The 20,662-nt window shown below is 38.2% G+C and overlaps 1 protein-coding gene across 6 annotated transcripts in view; it reads left to right on the top strand.

Annotated features, from left to right (window-relative positions):
- Positions 1-20,662, top strand: part of Larp4 (La ribonucleoprotein domain family, member 4) — a 65,890-nt gene that overhangs the window by 21,919 nt on the left and 23,309 nt on the right. For all 6 annotated transcript variants that reach the window (XM_005411878.2, XM_013508449.1, XM_005411880.2 and 3 more), the window contains exons 3-9: positions 10,369-10,516; positions 11,969-12,124; positions 12,686-12,761; positions 16,367-16,503; positions 17,684-17,787; positions 19,427-19,537; positions 20,449-20,502. In XM_005411878.2, coding sequence (XP_005411935.1) covers positions 10,369-10,516; positions 11,969-12,124; positions 12,686-12,761; positions 16,367-16,503; positions 17,684-17,787; positions 19,427-19,537; positions 20,449-20,502 — 786 coding nt within the window. The remainder of the gene's footprint in view (positions 1-10,368; positions 10,517-11,968; positions 12,125-12,685; positions 12,762-16,366; positions 16,504-17,683; positions 17,788-19,426; positions 19,538-20,448; positions 20,503-20,662) is intronic.

A 20,662-nucleotide genomic window follows, 5' to 3' on the forward strand; every position in this document is an offset into this window, starting at 1 on the left:
AAAAAAAACACCCCCCCAAAAAAGATGGGTGTCTTTTTAAGATCTGCCTTTGTGCTTTTGAAAAGAGATAAAGAAGATGAGATCCTGTTAGGTCCTCCACCTGGGTTCTGCTAATGTAGCTTGCCTCAGCTTTTATCACTGAGGTCAGACAACACACAAAGCCCACCCCAGCATGGCCAATGGAGTTGGACAGTGAGACCAACAGTTTTAGGTTCTGACAGCAATAGCCAGTCCCATTTCTGTCACAGCTAGAGAAATACAGGCATCCATGCCCCTAGCACACAGCTGCTTCTAGGCATTCCTGGAACCCCCAAAGTATGCAAACTTGTTTGCTCTTCACATTGTGAGAAATTTGAAGGGAATAAAAGACATGCAAAAGGACTGGGTTTTTATTCAAATAGTTACCTCCAAAATCTGTAGATCCAGGGACCTGCAATCTATATGAAGACCTTATAGAAGGTAAACTAGACACTTTGAGTCAAGAGGACAAAATACTTGACCTTTATAATTTAAAGGAGGAGAGGTTTATTGATTTATCTTCCTTTTGGTTTTTCAAGACAGGGTCTTGCTATGTAGCTCAGACTGGCCATGAACTCACTATGTGGCCTAGGCTGACCTTGAAATCAATCATCCGTCTGCCTCAGCCTCCCAAATACTGGGATTACAGGTGTGCGCCACCAAGGATTCAGTCCATTGCTGGCTGGCTTCAGTGTAGGGGAAGAAAAGCTGCTCACATTGTGGCAGTCAGGAAGCAGAGAGAGAAAGGAGGAGCTGATGACAAGAACTCTCTTCCAGGTCACTCCCCTCTGCCAGTGTCCCATTTCTAGCCAGAGCCCACCTCCTAACAGTGCATTCACCTCTAAGCTCCTCAATGGGTGAGTTCACTGGTGAGTATAGCATCTCCACAATCCAGTCACTTTTTAAACACATAAGACGTGTGGGACATTTTAGAGCTAAATCATAACATTCTACTCACCCTTGAAATACTCATGTGCATCTTACTATACAAAATACTAGTTTGTCTCTTGAGCATTGCCAAAAAGTTGCTAAAAAGTTTAGTCTCTGAGATTCATGGCAAATCTTAACTCTGAGCTCCTGTAAAAATAAAAAGGAAATTTAAAAGTATTACCAACATACAATGCACAGAGTAAACATTCCCATTCTAAAAGGAAGGAACAAGGGATAGAAAGGAATAGAACCCAAAGCAAGATGGAAAGCAAGATTGAAACCCAGCAGGGTAAACATTAAATCCTGTAGCTGCATGTCCAGTACCCAGGAGAGATTGTGGTTAGATGTTAACTCCAGAGATCTTGGGCAGCCCTGCTTCTGTGGCCTCCTGGTTGCAGCCCACATGGTCTCTCTCTGGCTGGCTGGCTGGCTTTGCTCACTGTCTGCAACTTTCCCAGCAGAAATTCCATGTTTCACGTCAGGTGTGGTGCCGCTTGCTTGTATTCTCAGCTCTTGGGAGGCTGAGATGGGACAATTACTGAAAGTTTAAGGCCAGCCTGTACTACACAGTGAGTTTAAGACCAGCTGAACTGTGTCGTGAGACTCTGTCTCCAAAACAAATGAACAAGCAAATAAGACCACCCCCACCCCCGCACCCCCACCCCCTACCAAATCCCATGTTTCTGGCACCTCCAGCCACCTGGAGGTGCATCTTAGTCTTTACTCTTAGAGCTTCATGCATTGGTCTTTCAGGAGCTCTTTGTCTGGCTCCCAAACCTTCATTTGAAATTTGTTGGTTTTGGTTTTGGTTTGGTTTGGTTTATTGGATTTTGTTTTTTGGGGGGCGTTTGTATTGTTTGTTTGGGGTTGGGTTTTTTTGGTCTTTTTGAGACAGAGTCTCACTATGCAGTTCAGTCTGGTCTTAAACTCACTTTGTAGCCCAGGCTGGCCTTGAACTCACAGCAATCCTCCTGCCTTAGCCTCTGGTGTGTGCTACCACACCTAGCTTTTATTTGCAATCTGGGTGGAAGCCTCCATGACCCCACCATGCTTACATTTTTGCATGCCTGGAAAACTAGCAGCACCACATGAATGGCATCAAGATGCCAGTTTGAGCAGTAGCCTGGCCCTCCTTGGATTATGGCTACATGTGCTTGTGAATGCCTGCAGTGTTGAGCACTGTAAAGTGAATTTTGGGGAAAGAGTAATAAAAGATTTTAATTTTAAACTCAAGCCACTTGAAAAAAAAGTTTTACTAACTATTTAATTTCTAGCTATCAGGGTGGTAAATACAGTCACAATATTCTTTTTTTTGTATATACAACCTTATTTCATTAAAACAGCTCTAAGGGTCTGCTCTGTCTGGTTTATGTTACTAGCTGAAATACGAAGACTTAAATTTTGCTTTCTTAAGATTATGGCCTAAATACAAAGAACACATACTTAAAACTATTTTAGGAGGGCAGTAATACATATCTGTAACCCCAGTACTCTGGGAGGTTGAGAAAGGAGGATCACAAGTTTTGAGTCCAGCCTGGGTAACCTAGCAGCTTATCAAGACTCTGTCTCAAATTTTTTTTTTTTTTTTTTTTTTTTTTCAGACAGGGTCTCACTGGTGCAGTTCATGCTGGCCTTGAGCTCACTTTGTAGCCCAGGCTGGTCTCGAACTTGCAGTGATCCTCCTGCCTGAGCCTCCTGAGTTCTGGGATTACAGGTGTGTGCCACCATGCCTGGCCCAAAATATTTTTAAAAGGGCTGGGTATTTATTTAGCACAGTGAAAAGACCCTGGGTTCAATCTCATTAGTTTAAAAAAAATTGAGGGGAGGAGGAGGAAACAGTGACCAAAGTAAATGAAATTGGATGTTCAAGGTAGTATATATAGAAACTATAAGGTATACATACTTTTTTTTTTTTTGGTTTTTTTCTGGTACTGGGAATAGAACTCACGACCTCATGCTTGCCAGGCAGGTGCTGTGCTGCTGAGCTAAATCCCCAGCCCCAAGGTATTCATACTTTTAAAGGTGAAGCATATGCTTTTAAGGATGATTACATGGTTATGTACTTATAAAGCAACTTAATTTTTTTTGTTATGACATAGTTGCCCCTCATTTGTTAGAGATTACTCTTTAATTTGGATTTAAGAAAAAAAATTGACCCCAGCAGTCTGAGAGGTTGAGTAAGGAGCTCAAGCCCAGCCTGGGCAACTTAGCAATTTAGTGAAACGCTGTCTTGAAATAAAAAAATAAAAACAGCTGGGCATATAGCTCAGTACAAAGTCCTTAGGTTCAATCCCTAATATTAGAAAGAAAGAGATGGAGGGGGAAAATAATGGTCAGGTCAGATTGGGTCCAGTCGGGGTTGGGTCATTTTGTTTTTTGAGATAGCCTTGATATGTAGTTCTGGCTGGTCTGGGTCTCACCATGAAGCCCAATAGCCTAGAACTCACATTCCTCCTGCCTCCCAAGTGCTGAGATTATAGGCATGCCACTCCCATGCTATGTCAGCTACTTTTCCTGGAAATGCGAATCAGATGTTTTAATGCCAAGGTTTGTCCTTCAAAGGTTCATCTGCTGCAAACAAAGGTTCATCTGCTGCAAACCCAGTGTGGTGGTGTTGAGGTGGTAGATTTTTTAAAGAGGTGGGGCCAGATGGACAGTAACTAATTAGCTCATAGGGGCTTCACCCTCATGAGTAAATTCTGTCTTGAAGTCAAGTCTCCTTTGAGTAGATACGTTCTCACCAGCACGTTGCAGCAAAGCCACCTCACAGCTCTTGGTCCCTTCTGCAGAGCAAGGCTCCTTTTTGCTTTTCTGCTTTGTTGCAACATAGCCCTTGTTAGATAGTGGCACTATGCAATTTGGACCCTCTGCCTGCCAGAATCATGAGCCAAATGAACCTCTTTACTTTTAAGTGCCTACCAGCCACGTATTGTCATAGTAGCACACAATGAACCAAGATATCTGGAAGACACCAGAAAATACTGGTTAAAGTGATTTTTTAAAAAAAATATTTTAAAAGCAAGGCTATAGGTTAGAAAGGAAGCAACTGAAATCTTCAAAATCAGAAAATACCAGAGAGATAAGAAGGTAATGAAGCTGAGGCTATCCTCTGTATCTTTTGGACCTTAGTGGCCTGGAGCTAGTTTTGATTCAGTGCCCAGAGGCAGAACACAAAATATAAGGGGGATGAGCTTTCCCAGAGGAATAGAAACCGGTCAGTTTTAGCTTAGCTTTTAGGTTGCTATGAGAGAGGTCTTTTTTGATAATTATAAACAGAAATCTTATTTGATGCCAAAGACTGACCAAAATTCACACTACCTATAGTTTTCAAAAGCCCAAGTTGAAAATTTAAAGTGATTCTTAATTGGTAGTCTTCTTGGGCAGTCATGTAGCAAAAGGAAAACAAATTCTCCCCTTAAGAGCCAATTTAAACATAATCCCCCAACCAGGTGTGGTGGGCATACCTGTAATCCCAGCACTCATCTGTAATCCCAGCACTCATGAGGCTGAGCCTGGAGAATTACAGCAAGTTCGAGGTCAGCCTGAACTACATAGCAAGACCCTGTCTCAAAAAACAAACAAACGTGCCAAATTCTCACAATATCCCTTTATGAAATCAGAAAGCATAGTAGTCATCATGAGTATGATTTAGCTAGAACAACAAATCAGAAAATCAGCTTTCAAGTTTTAGAATTACAAAAATATAAAGTTAGAATGTTTAGTATGCTTAAGACACTGAAAAGATGACCAGGAAACAAGAAATTGGTCAGATAAACTTGATAATTGAACTCCCCTTCCCTCCCCAAACCAGTCAACTTTAAGATAAAAAATGGAGCTTAGAGCCTGGCATGGTGGTATATGCCTATAATCTCAGCACCCTGGAAGGCTGAGGTAGGAGGCTTGTATGTTTAAACTAAGCTTGGGCAATTTAGGAACTTAATGAGACTCTGTTTCAAAATTTAAAAATGGCTGGGAGTGTATCTCAGTGTGAAAGCCTTCAATGTTATCCTTGGTAGTGTTAGAAAAAGAAAAAAACTTTTACAACTTGCAAGAGCTGAGGAACTGAAAGAAACATTAAGAAACTACTCAGAGTTGTCAGGTGTGGTGGCGTACCCCTGTGGGAGGCTGAGGCAGGAGGATTGCTGTGAGTTTAAGGCCAGCCTGAAGTGCATAGTGAGAACTGTCTAAAAACAACAATAACAAAAAAAAAGTTCTTCAGAACAACTAGAAACAAAGAAATGGAAAACTAGAAATAGGTTAATATTGTACATGAAACATGGTCAGAAAATGTGATATTGATTTTATTTTATTGGAATTCCATCAGAAAATAATAGAGCAGGTGGTGGAAAGGCAGTATTTGTTGAGGTGACGGCAGAATTTTTTTTATGAAATTGATGAAAGACATCAAATTTCAGTGTGGTATGGAGCTTAGTGAATCCCATGTACAATAAAAAGAATTTTGCGCTTTTTGGTGACAAGGATTAAGGCTTCATGCATGCTGGGCAAGTGCTCTGCCACCAAACTGCACCCCAAGTCCAAGAGTCCATGTGTGGACAAAGCTTGCCAAGTGGTAGAATATCATTGGCAAAGATTAAGCAACAAGAGAGAAAAAAAGAAGAATGGCAGACTGAAAGGTGCTTTCTTGTTAGCAGTAAATATAAACCGGAAAGAAGCTGGGGCTATAGCTCAGTGGCACAAGCGCCTGCCTAGCAAGTGCCGGGTCCTGAGTTTGATTCTCAGTACCCCCCCCAAAAAATCAGAAAGAAGCAGAATTGCCTTTAATATGCTTAAGTTGGATATAGCAAGGATATAGAGTAAAAATAAAGATATGTATGTATGTATTTATTTATTTATTGAGACAAGAGTCTCACTATATAGTTCATTTCAGGCTGGCCTTGAACTCACTACATAACCAAGCCTGGCCTCCAACTCATGACAGACCTCCTGCCTCAGCCTTCCAAGTGCTGGGATTACAGGGGTGTGCCACCACACCTGACCAATAAAGATATTTTTAGAGAAAGTACAATTTGAGAGAACTTACTAAAAAAATACTGAATGTTTTCCTTAGGGCAAAAAGAACCAAGATTACAGAAGGTTTGAGATGCAAGAAAATGATGAGCACAGGGTGTGGTGGCACACACATGTGTGTGATCCTAGCACTTCTGGAAGCCTGAGGCATGGGGATCACTGAGATCAAGGACAGCCTGAACTATGCAAGACTATCTGAAAAGCTCAAAAAAAGATGATAATCAAAGAAAATGTTGAGTAGTTACATAAATTTAAGTAAATATTGGCATATGAAGCTAAACTTTTAATGTATTAGACACTGACATTTATACTCTGGTTTGAAAAATTTAATAGATACTGTATATCCTTTTTTCAAAGGGTTTTTGTGTGTGTGTGTATATGTGTATTTGGCAGGGGTTACTAGGACTAGAACGGGGGCCTCAGTGCATACAAGACAAGTACCTGACTTACCCCCGAGCTGTTGCCTACACCCCAGGTTTTACAATTTTTTGACTCCAACTTAAAGTAGCATTTTTAATACAATGGTTTATAAAGAAAAAAGTTCTCTGGTCTGGATAATTTAGCTTATCATGTTCCCTTCCAGCCCATATCCCTGTACTTCTTGCAATACAGTTGTAATAATCTGTATTGTTATCAGTTAAAATCATTGTGTGAAGTCAGGGCTGCCTGGATTTGAATCTTGACTTTAGTCTCTATGTGCTCCCCCCTTTTTGGGGTGGTAATGGGAATCAAACCAAGGTCTTTGTGCAAGCTAAGCACGTTCTCTACAAGGGAGCTGCATCCCCAACTTTATTTCTGTGTGTGTCTCAAAATGGGTAAACTGTCGAGGAGCTCTACTGGTATTAATATGTGTTGTTTGAAAGAGTAGTGCCCAGTCTACAGACTTGCCTAAAATATGCTTTTGTTGCTATGGTGGTTATGGGTTCCCCCCTCCATTCTGTAAAAGCATTTTCAGAATTTGGTACTTGTTGATCCTAAAATGCACATTTAAACTCTGAAAATTGGGATACGTTCTATTTCATGTGTCACCATTTAACGAGCAACATTTTTTTTCTTTGTGATATGCATAGTGAGTACATCACAATTTCTTATTTGCCCGACTTAGGTTTATTACCATTTCTTGACTTCTATAAATGCTGCTAATATGTGGGAATATGAGTTTCACGATTTTGTACAGTTTCAGTAAAGGATGTTTCCCAGATTTATAATAGCCTGGGAATAATTTTTAGGTGTTTGCTAACCTAAGAAGTATAAAATGGTACTTTTAATTTTACTGTTGTGTTTGTCTATGTTTACCTTTTTCTTGATTTTCATTTTCCTAGTCATATTTTTTAATTTTTAGTTGCAGTTCTATAGTCATGTAACATGATGTTGCCCCCCTTTTCGAAGTTAGCTTTTACATTTCACTTTTAAATTCACTTTGCACTTACTTTGATGAAACACTTCAGTGTTTGTGTGTACTTGTGAAAGTAAGACAGGAGAGTTGCTTTCCATTCAAATCTAACATGCTTTATAAGAAGATACAGAAGCTGAGTGCTGTGGCACCCACTGTGATCACATCTACGAGTGAGGCAGAAGGTATGCACAGTCAAGGCCAGCCTGGGCGATTTGAGACTTTGTCTCACAAATGAAATTAAAAGGCCTGGGGCTATAGCCCAGTGGTATAGGTCCTTGCTTAGCATGTCTGAGGCCGTGGGTTTGATCCCCAGCACTGCTGGGGGGAAAGAAAGCAACAATAACAAAAAAGACCCAAAATGCTTAATTATATCAAATTAAGTACTCTTGATGGGGGGCCCCTGAATATGGAGTGTTTATACTGAGCCTTAACTGCTTCTCAAGCACTGATGTAGTTATAATGTGGAATTCCTCAATTTACAGTTGAGGCTTGGATGAATTAAGAAATTTTCTCAGTTCAAATTGTTTTGAATTCAGGTGTGATTTCAAAAGCCTCAGTCATTGTGTTTAAATAAAAATTGAAAAAAAAAATACTTTGCCTTACTAAAATACCATATAGCAGTCTTGTGGGCTAGAGGTATTTCTGGGTAGATCACTCTGTCACTGTATCTTTTCTCAGTTACAAATTTTATTCATTAAGTGAATATTGTAATTTTTTTATTTATCAAGATTCAGAAGTTTATCTCTTCCTGAGAACTGTGTTTCTAGAGTCTTATGTTTTCTTGGATAGGGACATATCTTCTATTCGCAGAGTTAGAGAAAGATTTATGTAAATACATAGATATTCTTCTTAATTAAAAATCCTTATGAGGATCTTGTCATAGTTCTACATGCTTGTTACCCCAGCATTCAGGGAACCTGAGGCGGGAGGATCTCAAATTCAATTCCAGCCTAGTAACTTAGGGACTTTTCCTAGGCCTGGAAATTCTGAACAGTGTAAGTGATAAAATACCCATACTGTCATCAGCATTGGGAGGTTTTAGCTTTTGTCCCAGAGATATGAATGAACCCGAACATGGGAGATGGTGGTGCATCTGGTCTTTTTCCCAGATTGTCAGAACGTTTCAGTTGATAAGAGGAAGCAATTTTTAAAAAGGTCAAGCAGTAGAGTATAATTAAGCTATTGCTGGTGCTGGGGATTTAGCTCAGCGGCACAGCGCCTGCCTGGCAAGCGCGAGGTCGTGAGTTCGATTCCCGGTACTGGGGAAAAAAAAAATTAAACTATTGTTTCATTGGGTCGTACATGTAAGTTACATTGTACCATATATAAACTCACTCAAACTCACATTGAAAAATCTGTTTTATTAGAAGAGTATGGGAGAATTTCATGGGTGTAATTACAGGAAGTAGTTAGGCCTCTTTGAAGCTGAATCTTTTCATCTTTTTGAGATAGAGTTTCACTGTGCAGTTCAGGCTGGCCTGACACTTGAAGCATTCCTCCTGCCTCAGCCTTCTGAGTGCTGGGATTACAGGCGTGCCCCACCACGCCTGGTCTTCAGAAGCTGAGTCTTAAGTTAGCAACTTTGTCTAGGGGTTCTACAGTTTTCCCTACCCAGTTTTACCTTGGTTGAACATATTTAGGTGTTGGTGGTACCTTTTCTTTTTTTGCACTAGGAATCGAACTCAGCACCTTGCTCTTGCTAGCCAGGTGCTTGTGCAACTGAACTATATCCCCAACCCTTGGTGGTACCTTAAAAGCTGAATTTGTTTTGCTTTTAACCTGTAAGGTAGGATCACCTGTAAGAACCTCTTCAGAAAGGGAGTTTATGACAACCTCCTAATGAATAGTTCAGTGTGCACCAGCTACTTTTCATAAAAGCTGATTCCCAGTATCTTATAGGTTACAAACTTGAATTAATTAATTCTCTGCCCTTTTGACTTACCCTCTTGTGCCTACCATCCAGGGGAGGGGTCTGTGGCTGAAAAGACAGTCAAAAGTACTTTCTAGAGGGGGATGAACTTTTTACAATATCATTAATGTACTTGAGAAGATTGTTTGGTCATATGAGGGCAAAGAAGGGTGTGTGTCCATCCCAGCCTTCTCTCTGTCCCTTCCTTAGCGTCTCCATCTTTTCATGTTCTTCTTCCTTCCACACCTAGTCCCCATGTACAATTCCGGCTTTCACCTTTATGTTTTAGTGATTAGATAATGCATGGAAAAGGCCACTTTAAATAGAAATACTTCAAATAATTATATTGTGGGCAATAAGAGTATATACTTTTGTACAAAAGAAGTGCAGATCACTTTTTGTGTGACACTGGTGTTGAACTCAAGTGTACTCTACCACTAAGCTATATTCTCGACCCTTTTTATTTTGTATTTTGGGATACATTCTCTTTAAGTTGTCTGGGCTGGCCTTAATTTGTGATCCTCCTGCCTCAGCCTCCCTTGTAGCTGGGATTACAGGCATGCCACAACCACACTGGACAGATCACTGCTCTTGAGAAAATATTTCTAGTGATACAATCATTCAGACTCAAAAGTTTTTGTCATAACTACAATGGCAATAAAAATAATACACTCTGAAACCAGAATAAGAGTAAGAATAAGAGTACTGTAGCATTTCAAAGATACATGAATAGTTTGAATAAATTTTATGAGAATTTCCAAGTGGGTTAGTGTAAAGCACTGTTTTATTTTTTAATAAATATTAAAATTACATGGGGCTGGGGATTTAGCTCAGTGGCACAGCGCCTGCCTGGCAAGCGCAAGGTCGTGAGTTTGATTCCTGGTACCAGAACTCCCCCCCCAAAAAAAAAATAAAATTATATAGGTATATTTACTTACGTAGGTAATATTTACTATATAGTAGTATTTATTAGAATTAAATTATTTAAGTTGCTTCATATTTAAGTAATGGGAAAGCCCATTATTTATATTTGTAACTTTGATATACCTACTTTTAAAATTTACAAATAGATCCTTTGATTATTTAGCAGGTGACATCTAAAGGGACTGGTTTAAATCCTAATGCCAAAGTATGGCAAGAAATTCCTCCTGGAAATCCTGATGCCACTCCTGTAACTCATGGAACTGAAAGCTCTTGGCATGAAACGGCAGCCACATCAGGGTCTCAGACTGAGGGTAAGGCCAAAATATTTCACTGGAAAAATGACGTTTTGATTATATGGCCAGACAAGTATATAGAACTTTGGATACACCCTTTGATTATTTGAGAACAATTGTATTTCATACATAATTCTTACTTATACTCAACATGAATGGATTGTCACTAATTTCAAGTAGTAGCTATATCTTGGGATCCAGCATATAATGTATTCATATTGTATCATTTATACTTTATTATTTAGCTTTTTGTTTGCTTTTATTTTTGTTTTGTTGGTACTAAGGCCTGAACCCGGGGTCTCATGCATGCTAGGCAAGTGCTGTATCATTTAGCTACACCTCAGCCCTTTTTAGTTTATTTTGAGACATGTTCTAAGTCATTCAGACTGGCCCTTGAGCTTTTGATCACCCAGTCAGTCATCTAACCTCAGCTTCCTGAGTAGCACCTGGATTACAAGTATGTTTTACCACACCAGGCTATAGTTTTAATCCACTATCTTTGGCTTTGCAGTTTAGTTACTATTTGACCTTGGGCAAATGACTTTTATACTACTTATTTCCTCCATCTGTCAAACAAATAATAAGTGCCTATAGCATAGGATTGTCTGAAAATTAAATGTGTCACGTACATGGAACAGACTGATGTATAGTGATGTATAAGTTAACTTTTTTTTTTTGAAGGTAGCTTCTCACTATGTGGTTCAGGCTGACTTTGCTTTTTTGAGGGGATACTAGGAATCAAACTCAGGACCTCGTGCTTGCCAGGCAGGCACTGCACCACTGAGCAAAATCCCTGGCCCCTTCAGGCTGACTTTGAATTTACTGTGTAGCCCAGGCTACCCACTCAGAGCCATCTTCCTGCCTCAGCCTTCGGATTGCTGTTTAAGTAAATAGAATTCTTTAAACCATATGGAGCTGGACAGAGCGGCACATGGCTATAACCTCATCTACTTAGAGGCTGAGGCGGAATTGCAAATTTGAAGGCACCTTGAGTGAGACCCTGTCTCAAAAATGTTTAAGAAAAGGGCTGGCTGGGAGCCAGTCATGGTGGTGCATGCCTATAATCCTAGCACTCAGGAGGCTGAAGCAGGAGGATCACTGCAGGTTTGAGGACACCCTGAGCTACACAGTGAGTTCACAGCCAGCCTGAACTACATATCAAGACTTGGGTCAAGAAACAAAAACAGGGAAAAAAAGAGCTAGGGATCTGTCTCAGGGTAAATGAGGCCTGAAGTTCAGTCCCTTGTGCTTGGTGGGGATGGGTGTCTGTCCTTTCTTACTCAATTAAAAAAAATAAAAGGCTAGAGATATAGCTCAGTGGTAAAGTGCTTTCCTAGCATGCCTAAGGCCTAGGCTTGGTCTCCAGTGCTCTACTATGTGAACATTTTTTCCAATCGGTGGAATTCTTAAAATCTAGAAGATATACTGCTTCTGGAGATAGGACTAAAGAATTTGTTTACTTAAATACAGGCAATACAGAGCTTTCAGAAGACATGTGTAAAGAATATGAAATGATGTATTCTCCATCTTGTGAAACCACGAGAAATACTACTGGCATTGAAGAACCAACTGAGGGAATTATTTTAGGACCCGAAGATATGAGTTACCAAATATATGACATTTCTGGTAAATTTTTTGTTTTTATTGCTACAATGAGAGTTCAGAACACACATACACACATACACACAAATCAAAAACTATTAGAGGGAAAAGAAGACTATTAAGAGAGATTAAAGAGCATGACTGACATCAGATCTACTAGTAGTAAAAGAGATGTACAGTAGTTGTATGAATATATCCCTATTAGTTACACTAGTTCCTGTCTTCAAATGTAGGACATGCTCATCTTGTGTTCTTTTAGTTGCTGTTTAGGGAATGTTACAGTAGTGATAACATTTCTTAAGTATGACAGGCAGTGTTTTGCAGCATAGTAGCCAAGTGCTTTTGGTATTAATAATCCTTTGTTACTGTCTTGATAAAGGAACTTTAACAAAATTATTTGGAAAAAAGGGTAAGTTGGGAGAAGTTAGACACGGGACCATCTGAGTTACACTAATTTTTAAATATTACAGTACTGTAGTAAACTTTAATTTGTGGATACTTTGTGAGTTCTGAGCATAACATGTAAATTTCAATACCTATGATAACTTAATAGTCTTAACCTTTTTTTTTGTTTTCTACCACCAGGAGAAAATAGTTCGGCAATTTCTGCAGAAGATCTAAAAGAATGTCTGAAGAAGCAGTTAGAGTTCTGTTTTTCACGGTACAGAATCTTTTTAATTGATATAGCTACTTTTTTTTTTTTTTTTTTTCTTTTTGAGATAGGGTCTCATGCAGTTCAAGCTGACCTTGAGCTTACTTTGTAGCCCAGGCTGGTCTCAACTCAGCAATCCTCCTGCCTCAACCTCCCGAGTGCTAGGATTACAGACATGTGCCACCACACCTGGCTGATACAGCTGCTTTTTGAGTTGATTTGGTTAGTACATGTAAAATGCCTAGAAAAATGGTAGATACTGTTTCCCTTTTTAAAATTAATTAACCAGCCAGTTGTGGTGGTGCATGCCTGTAATCCTAGCACTCGGGAGGCAGAGGCAGGAGGATCATTGCAAAGTTCAAGACCAGCCTGGGCTACAAAGTGAGGTCAAGGCCAGCCTGAACTGCATAGTGAGACCCTGTCTCAAAAAGACATACATACATAAATAAATAAATAAATAAAATTAACCAGTTTTTAAATCATTTCCTTTTAATGGTAGATTTTGGTGTCATTTTTCAGTATATTTCTTTCATAGCTCCAAAAACATGACTTTTGTAATTTATCTAAGCTTTTTAGTTTTTACAGTGGCACTTTTATATATGATCTCCACATCCTACTTACAAATGTGATACTGTCAAACCAGCCAGGCAGTTCTCATTTGTAGCTCACCAGAATTGCTGTTAGTTTGTATCAGGTGTTACAGGCAAGTTTAAGATGTTATATCCATTAATTTCATTTACTTTGGGCAAGATACAGTTTATTCAAGAGTTTTGACACAGTTAATTGATAAGAGTAGTCTGTGGAAAATAAGGAATGGTTTACGCTACACCCTTTTTAGTTAGACAAGGGATGGTATTTACAGACATCTGATTTTCAGGTTATTAACATTCTTAGACTGATACTAATGGGTTCTTTTATGTTGAAATATGAGTTTAAAGTTCACTGTTATCTTCTGTGCCGTACTCCCAATAAATAATCACTACCCGTTGACATTGTAACCTTGGAGAAAGTGCTGTATTTTTATAGAGCTTAAATGGACAAGCCTTTGCACTTTTTGCCAGACACAAGGCTTTTGAAGCATTGAACAAAGATGGAATACATATTCTGCTGGGAGATACAAAACAATAAAATAATAAATAAGCAGGTTAGCATGTTTGGTGAAAACTGCTGTGGAAAAAACTAAATAGAACAGTTCAAACAAGGGAGAGGGGAACCCAGAGGGCTTGTGTGGTTGGAGCTGTAACAAGGGTGGTCAAGTCAGGCCTCTTTAAAAAGGAAGCTTTTAAGCATGGACTTCTAATTATTTTTAGACAATCTGGCTCAACAAATACTTGATATGAATAAAAAGGCAAGAATTTGATTTTACTTTAGTTAAAAAGATTTAGATGTAAGATAAAAATGTTTGTATCAGGGGCTGGGGATTTAGCTCAGCAGTGTAGCGCCTGCCTGGCAAGCCCAAGGTTGTGAGTTCAATTCCTGGTACCGGAAAGAAAACCAAAAACCAAAAAATGTTTATATTTCTTAAAAGAATTTGTCTTAATTCTAAATGCACATTTTAAGTTGTAAAAGTTTGCTCATAAAAATGTAAACATTTATGAATTAAAAATCTTAGCCCCTGGCATGGTGGTGCACACTTACAATCCCAGCACTCTGAGAGTCTGAGACAGGAAGATAACCAGTCTGAGCAGCTTAGTGACTTTGAGAGATCCTAGCTCAAACTAAAAAATAAAAAAGGTCTAGATACGTTCAGCCCCTGATCTTTGACAAAGGGGCTAAAACATACACTGGAACAAAGATTGTCAGCCTCTTTAACAGTTAAATGGTGCTAGGAAAACTGGCTGTCCACATGCAGAAGATTGAATCTCCACCCACACGGTTCACCATGTGCTATACTAAAATCAAATGGTTCAAAGACCTAAACATTAAAAGATACACTTACCCTGCTGGAAGATAAGATAGGTAACACTCTAGAGGTCATAGGCATAGGTGAGAATTTTCTGAAAAGAACACCAGTTGTGTAAGAAATAACATCAAGAATCAACATACGAGATTATATCAAATTAAAAATCTTCTCATAGCAAAGGAAACAACGAACAGAGTGAAGAGATAACACACAGAGTGGGAAAATTTTTGTCAGCCACCCATTGGACAGATGATTAATACCTAAAATATACAAAGAACTCAAGAAAATTAGGCCCTCCAGAATAAAAGACCCAATCAAAAAATGAGCTAATGAAATGAAAAGACACTTTTCAGAAGTAGTACAAATGACCAAGAAATACATGTAAAATGCTCAGTATCTCTAGCCAGCAGAGAAATGCAGATTAAAACAACACTGAGAGGCTGGGTGTGGTGGCGCACACCTGTAATCGCAGTACTCAGGAGGCTGAGGCAGGAGGATCGTTTGCTGTTCAAGGCTAGCCTGGGATACAAAGTGAGCTTAAGGCCAACCTGAACTGCGTAGTGAGACCGTGTCCCAAACACACACACACACACACACACACAAACAAAAAGCACTGAGATTTCATCTTACTCTAGAAAGAATGGCTATCATCAAGAAATTAAATAACAAATGCTGGCAAGGCTGGCACGGGGGAAGAACCCTTCCTTTTACACTGTTGGTGGGAATGTTAAAACTAGTATAGCCACTTTGGAAGTCAGTGTAGAGGCTCCTCAAAAATCTAAAAGTAGATTTGACCCAGCTAGTCCCTTCTAGATAACTTCGCAAAAGAGTTAAAGACATCATACCACAGTGATAACATACATTCCCATTTTTATAGCAGCACAGTTCATAATAACTAAATCTTAGAACAGCCTATTTGTCCACCAGCAGATAAACAGATAAAGAAAATGTATTTATTATGCACAATAGAGTACTAGTCTGTTATCAGGAAGGATAATTCTGAGTCATTTGTAGGAAAATGAATGCATTATGGAATCCATTATGTTACGTAAAATACACTATATGAGAAACCGAAAGTATAAATAAATCAAAGCAAAATAAAAGACAACAGGAAATAGAGAGATAGGACTTTGGTAAATGGAAAAGGAACTAAAATGCTGGAAGAGGTTTGGGTGAAGATGGGGATGGAGATGTAATAAGATTTAAAATGTGTCATGTAAGTGTTCCAACTACCCACAACAAATGCATTGAATATGTATTGTAAATATATACTTACTTCAAAAACGCATTGGAGATGTAGCTCAGTGGAAAGGCCCTGGATTCAGTATGCAAAATCCTCCTGATTTAACTCATGGTTAAACTGCTACTTTTTCCATATGCATATTCTAACACTTAACAGTAAAGGATTTATGAAATGGAGCACTGTGTAATTCATCATAGCATGTGATTTAATATTAAGCCTTTTTGCCTAGCAATATAATTCCATAAAGTTCTTTGTCCAAAGCTTTGGGCCAGATACGTTTGGAGAGTCAGACATTTTGTGATACCTTTGAAATTGAGCTTTTCACTGACCTTTTCACAGTTCAGCCTACTATTTCTAATAGCACAATTTTGTTGCCCTAAACCATAGTGATAAAAATGAATAAGGTACAACTGTTCTTGAGATGGTTTTTAAGAATTTGTTATATTGCTTTTGTTTTATTTCTTTCAGAGAAAATTTATCAAAGGATCTTTACTTGATATCACAAATGGATAGTGACCAGTTCGTCCCAATATGGACAGTTGCCAACATGGAAGAAATAAAAAAGTTGACCACAGATCCTGATCTAATTCTTGAAGTGTTGAGATGTATGTAAATAATACCTTTGAACTTGTGTTTGATTTGGCAGGGGCGGTACCAGGAATCAAACTCACAATTTCGCACTTGCCAGACAGGCGCTGATTGTGTTTGAATATTTAAGAAGTTAAATATTCTCTGGATTTCTGATGATTCAAGGGATTTTAGTGGTTCTATTTTGGTCTAGTAATTTATTTTCTCTGGCTGCCAGTCTATTGTTTGTGTATGTGTTCAGCTTCTATATCAGTTCTCTAACTTCAGTCGTTAACCTTGATGTTCAGTTAGCAAGTACAAATAATTAAATCTCATTTTTATGGACTGTTAGGAAGAATGTCATCCTTATATGCACTACAGCAGTCTGTTTCAAATTTGAACCCAAGAAAGAACAATTTACTCCGTAGCTGTACATCCCTGCGCACAATTGAAATGTCAATTTTATAAGTTAATACTGTTTACAGTATACTTATTTCTTTTATCTTAAACTGATTTCACAGCCTATGAGTTACAACCACAGTTTGACACTCTTCAGCACATGCCTGTAATCCTAGTACTTTGGGAAGCTGTGGGAGAGGAATCAACAAGTTCAAACCCAGCCTAGCCTAGGCAGTAATTTAGCGAGACCTTGTCTCAAAAAATGAAAGGGCAGAGGGGCTGGTGTGAAGGCATTGGGTAGAGTTCCCAGTACCACAAATATATTTCTTGATTAAAAATTTCTGTGTCTCATCAGTATTTTTTGGTCACCTCCCAAGGGGTTTATTAATTAACTACTTGACTAAATAAAGGAGATCTTCACTTTTATATTGTCTGTTCAGAATGCTTAAAAGTTAAATATAACAAGTATAGCCAGAGACCTATATGGGAGTATTAAGTTTGTATAGACATCATTTCTTAAGATGTCCCAGTCTTGTCTACAAAGAAAATTGGCAGAGACAAGCAAAATACTTTCTCTTGTTTAGGTTGGAACCTTGCACTTATACCACCTTTTACCCTTCACTGCTTTTTAAAATCTGTTTACCTTCTCAGGGAAATGTGACATATTGCTACTCTGAAGGAACTAGAAATAAAAGTTTCGGCTATGTGGAATTAGCCTGTGGTAATTTATTCACTTGAGAGTTACAGTAGTCTTTTGATGGCATTATTATTATCACTGTCTATCACTTTTAAATGCAACCCTTCTTTTTAAAATTTCAGCATCTCCAATGGTACAAGTTGATGAGAAGGGCGAGAAAGTGAGACCAAGTCATAAACGTTGCATTGTGATTCTCAGAGAGATTCCTGAAACAACACCAGTAGAGGTAAACTGTTAGTGACTATTCTTTTAAAGTGAAATGTTCTTTTTTTTTTTTTGCTACCAAGAATCAAACTCAGACCTTACGCTTGCCAGGCAGGCGCGTATGCCACTGAGCTATATCCTCAGCCCATAAAGTGAAATGTTCTTTAACTGTTTAAATTAGAGAAGTTACACAAGTGAAGTGTAACTCTGACTTCATATCAATTATTGTCAACAGATTAATATAGTAATGTTTTGTTAAGGGTGTTTTTTAAAAAAGGTAATGAAATAAGACTAAATCTGCTGATTAGTGAAACATAAAACAAATGTGCAGTCATAAAGATGGCATAGTACATGCTCAAGAATAAAGTAATAATTGTATGAAACAATATAATCCAGAAACATAGTCTCAAATAATTACATATAATGATATTTAATAATTAGCTTCTGCCAACTGTTGCTTACCCTATAGTTACAGTCATTTAAAGCCAAACATTATCTGTTTACAATTTCGAATCTGAGCCTTTGGATGGTTAAATAACCTTGGCCCAAGGGTAGATGGGCTGTTGAGTGACACAGTCTGGATTTAAACTTGATCTCTCCAAATAAATGTAAAGCCTGTGTTTCTTAGCCACTGTGCCACTATTCTTTGCTGTGAATTGCCATGTTAAGCCATTGTAAATTTTAAAAGTTAAGATTTCTCAGTAACTTATTTATTGTTATTTATTAGCCATTCAGAAAAGAATTTTTAAGCACTTGCCAGATGACAAATTTGTCTTAGCTAATCATTTTTTTTTTGCCCACAGTCATTCAGCATTATATCTCTGAATAAAAATTTGCCAAATTTAGAATCAGTGAGAAAAATTAGAAAAGAAATTGTCCCAAGATCTTTGATTTTGTCTTTTTTTTTTTTGGTTTTTCTCCAGTACAGGGAACCGAACTCACGAACTTGCGCTTTCCAGGCAGGCGCTTTTGCCGCTGAGCTAAATCCCCAGCCCAAATCTTTGATTTTGAACTGCATGTCAAAAGTAAACTAGGGCCTTTGCACTGTACTACGTCTCTAGCCCTTTTTAATTTTTATTTCTAGTTAAACCACTAAATTGCTCAGGCTGGGCTCAAACTTGCAATCCTCTTGTCTCAGCCTCCAGAGTGTTCAGATTATGGCCAAGCACCCCCATGCCCAGCCTTTTGGGCTTGTTTGTTTCTTCTTGTTGGGTGTTTTGTTAAGGAAGGAAAGGATTATACAGCTCACAGTTTGTGGAGGTTTCGGCCCATACTGAGCTTTCTCCAGGGCAGAGTGGCCCATGGCAGAGGGTAACACTTCATGGCTGTGGTGGAAGACAGCAAAAGCAACAGGAGCTGAAAGGGAAGACCTGTTTGTTTTTAATAATGCCAGACTAAGCAAGGAAAGGACAGGAGATTTTATATAATTAAAGTTTAGCTTGCTACCAGAAGGAAAAACTTTCATTTCGCTGATCATAAAATAAAATTTCTCCACCCCTAAATTAAACAAAATTTACACTATGGGTTGTTCAGAATAATAGGTAACACATGAAGAAATAGGACTGAATGACACAGAAATTCTCATCCTCACTAGTAAACAAAAAAAATGCAGATTACTGATACCTTTTTTTTTAGAGTTGACTACAAATTTTCCTTTTTAGGAAGTGCAAGCTTTGTTCAAAAATGACAACTGCCCCAAAGTGATAAGCTGTGAGTTTGCACACAATAGCAACTGGTACATCACCTTCCAGTCAGACACGGATGCACAACAGGTAAGAAGAAGTCCTACTTGTAAAAGAAGTCAGTATATTTTAATTAAGAAAATATTTGCTTGCTCTAATGTTCTAAAGACTAGTGGGCACCTTGGTCACCTTTTTGCTTTTGCTTAATTTTAATTGGTCTCCTTTTTGGATTATAAAGATTACTCAGTTTCAATTTAAGAATAATTTCCTGTCAATAAAAAAGTTAACACACACTGTTAAAATTAATATGGATGTTGAAAACCATGTGCTCAGTAGTATTTCTAGTACACAGTAGATGTGCAATTAAAAAAAAATTCTGGAAGTTTTTTTTTTTTTTTGGTTTTTCTCCGGTACCGGGAACCGAACTCATGACCTTGTGCTTGCCAGGCAGGCGCTTTTGCCACTGAACTAAACCTTTTTTATTCTTGTTATGTCCTTGAAGAAAACAGAAATACGTATTTTAAACAAATATGGTAGCGTAATAACTCAAGATTTTTATTGTACTTTAATTCTTCATCTTAAAAATTTATCTGATTGAATTGTATGGTATCTAGTGCTATTTTAGGTTTGTTTGAGTCTTGCATATTTTATCTGCAGTAATCCAACTATGTGAACTGTAGCTGAGAATGTCTTAAGTTTTTGCTTTTCATTTTCTATCACCTTAAGTTTTGTTTTGTTTTGTTTTTCCTTTTTGAGACAGGGTCTCGCTGTGCAATTCAGGCTGACCTTGAGCTCACTTTGTAGCCCAAGCTGGTCTTGAATTCGCAATGATCCTCCTGCCTCAGCCTACCTGAGTGCTGGGATTACAGGTGTGCAACCTCCATGCGTGACCCAAATTTTTTTTTAAGAAATAATTGCTTGTTCCAGACTTTGGATAAATAAAGATGTCTTTAATAAAATGTCTGTCTGAATACTAATGAAAGTTCTTTCTGCTTTAACAGGCATTTAAATACTTGCGAGAAGAAGTTAAAACATTTCAGGGCAAGCCAATAATGGTAAGAAACATTTGTACATACAGTGAAACAGAGGCTTTTTTTATTTTTTGCTGTTTGAGAGTTTAAGAAAACACAAATAGATAATATTTTATTGGCTTGTAGTAATCTTAAAGACCTTTCTGGCTTGTATTATATGTTATTTCAGAAAATTAGCAGATAG

Source organism: Chinchilla lanigera, unplaced genomic scaffold, assembly GCF_000276665.1.
Source record: "Chinchilla lanigera isolate Chin_1 unplaced genomic scaffold, ChiLan1.0 scaffold00146, whole genome shotgun sequence".
NCBI lineage: Eukaryota > Metazoa > Chordata > Mammalia > Rodentia > Chinchillidae > Chinchilla > Chinchilla lanigera.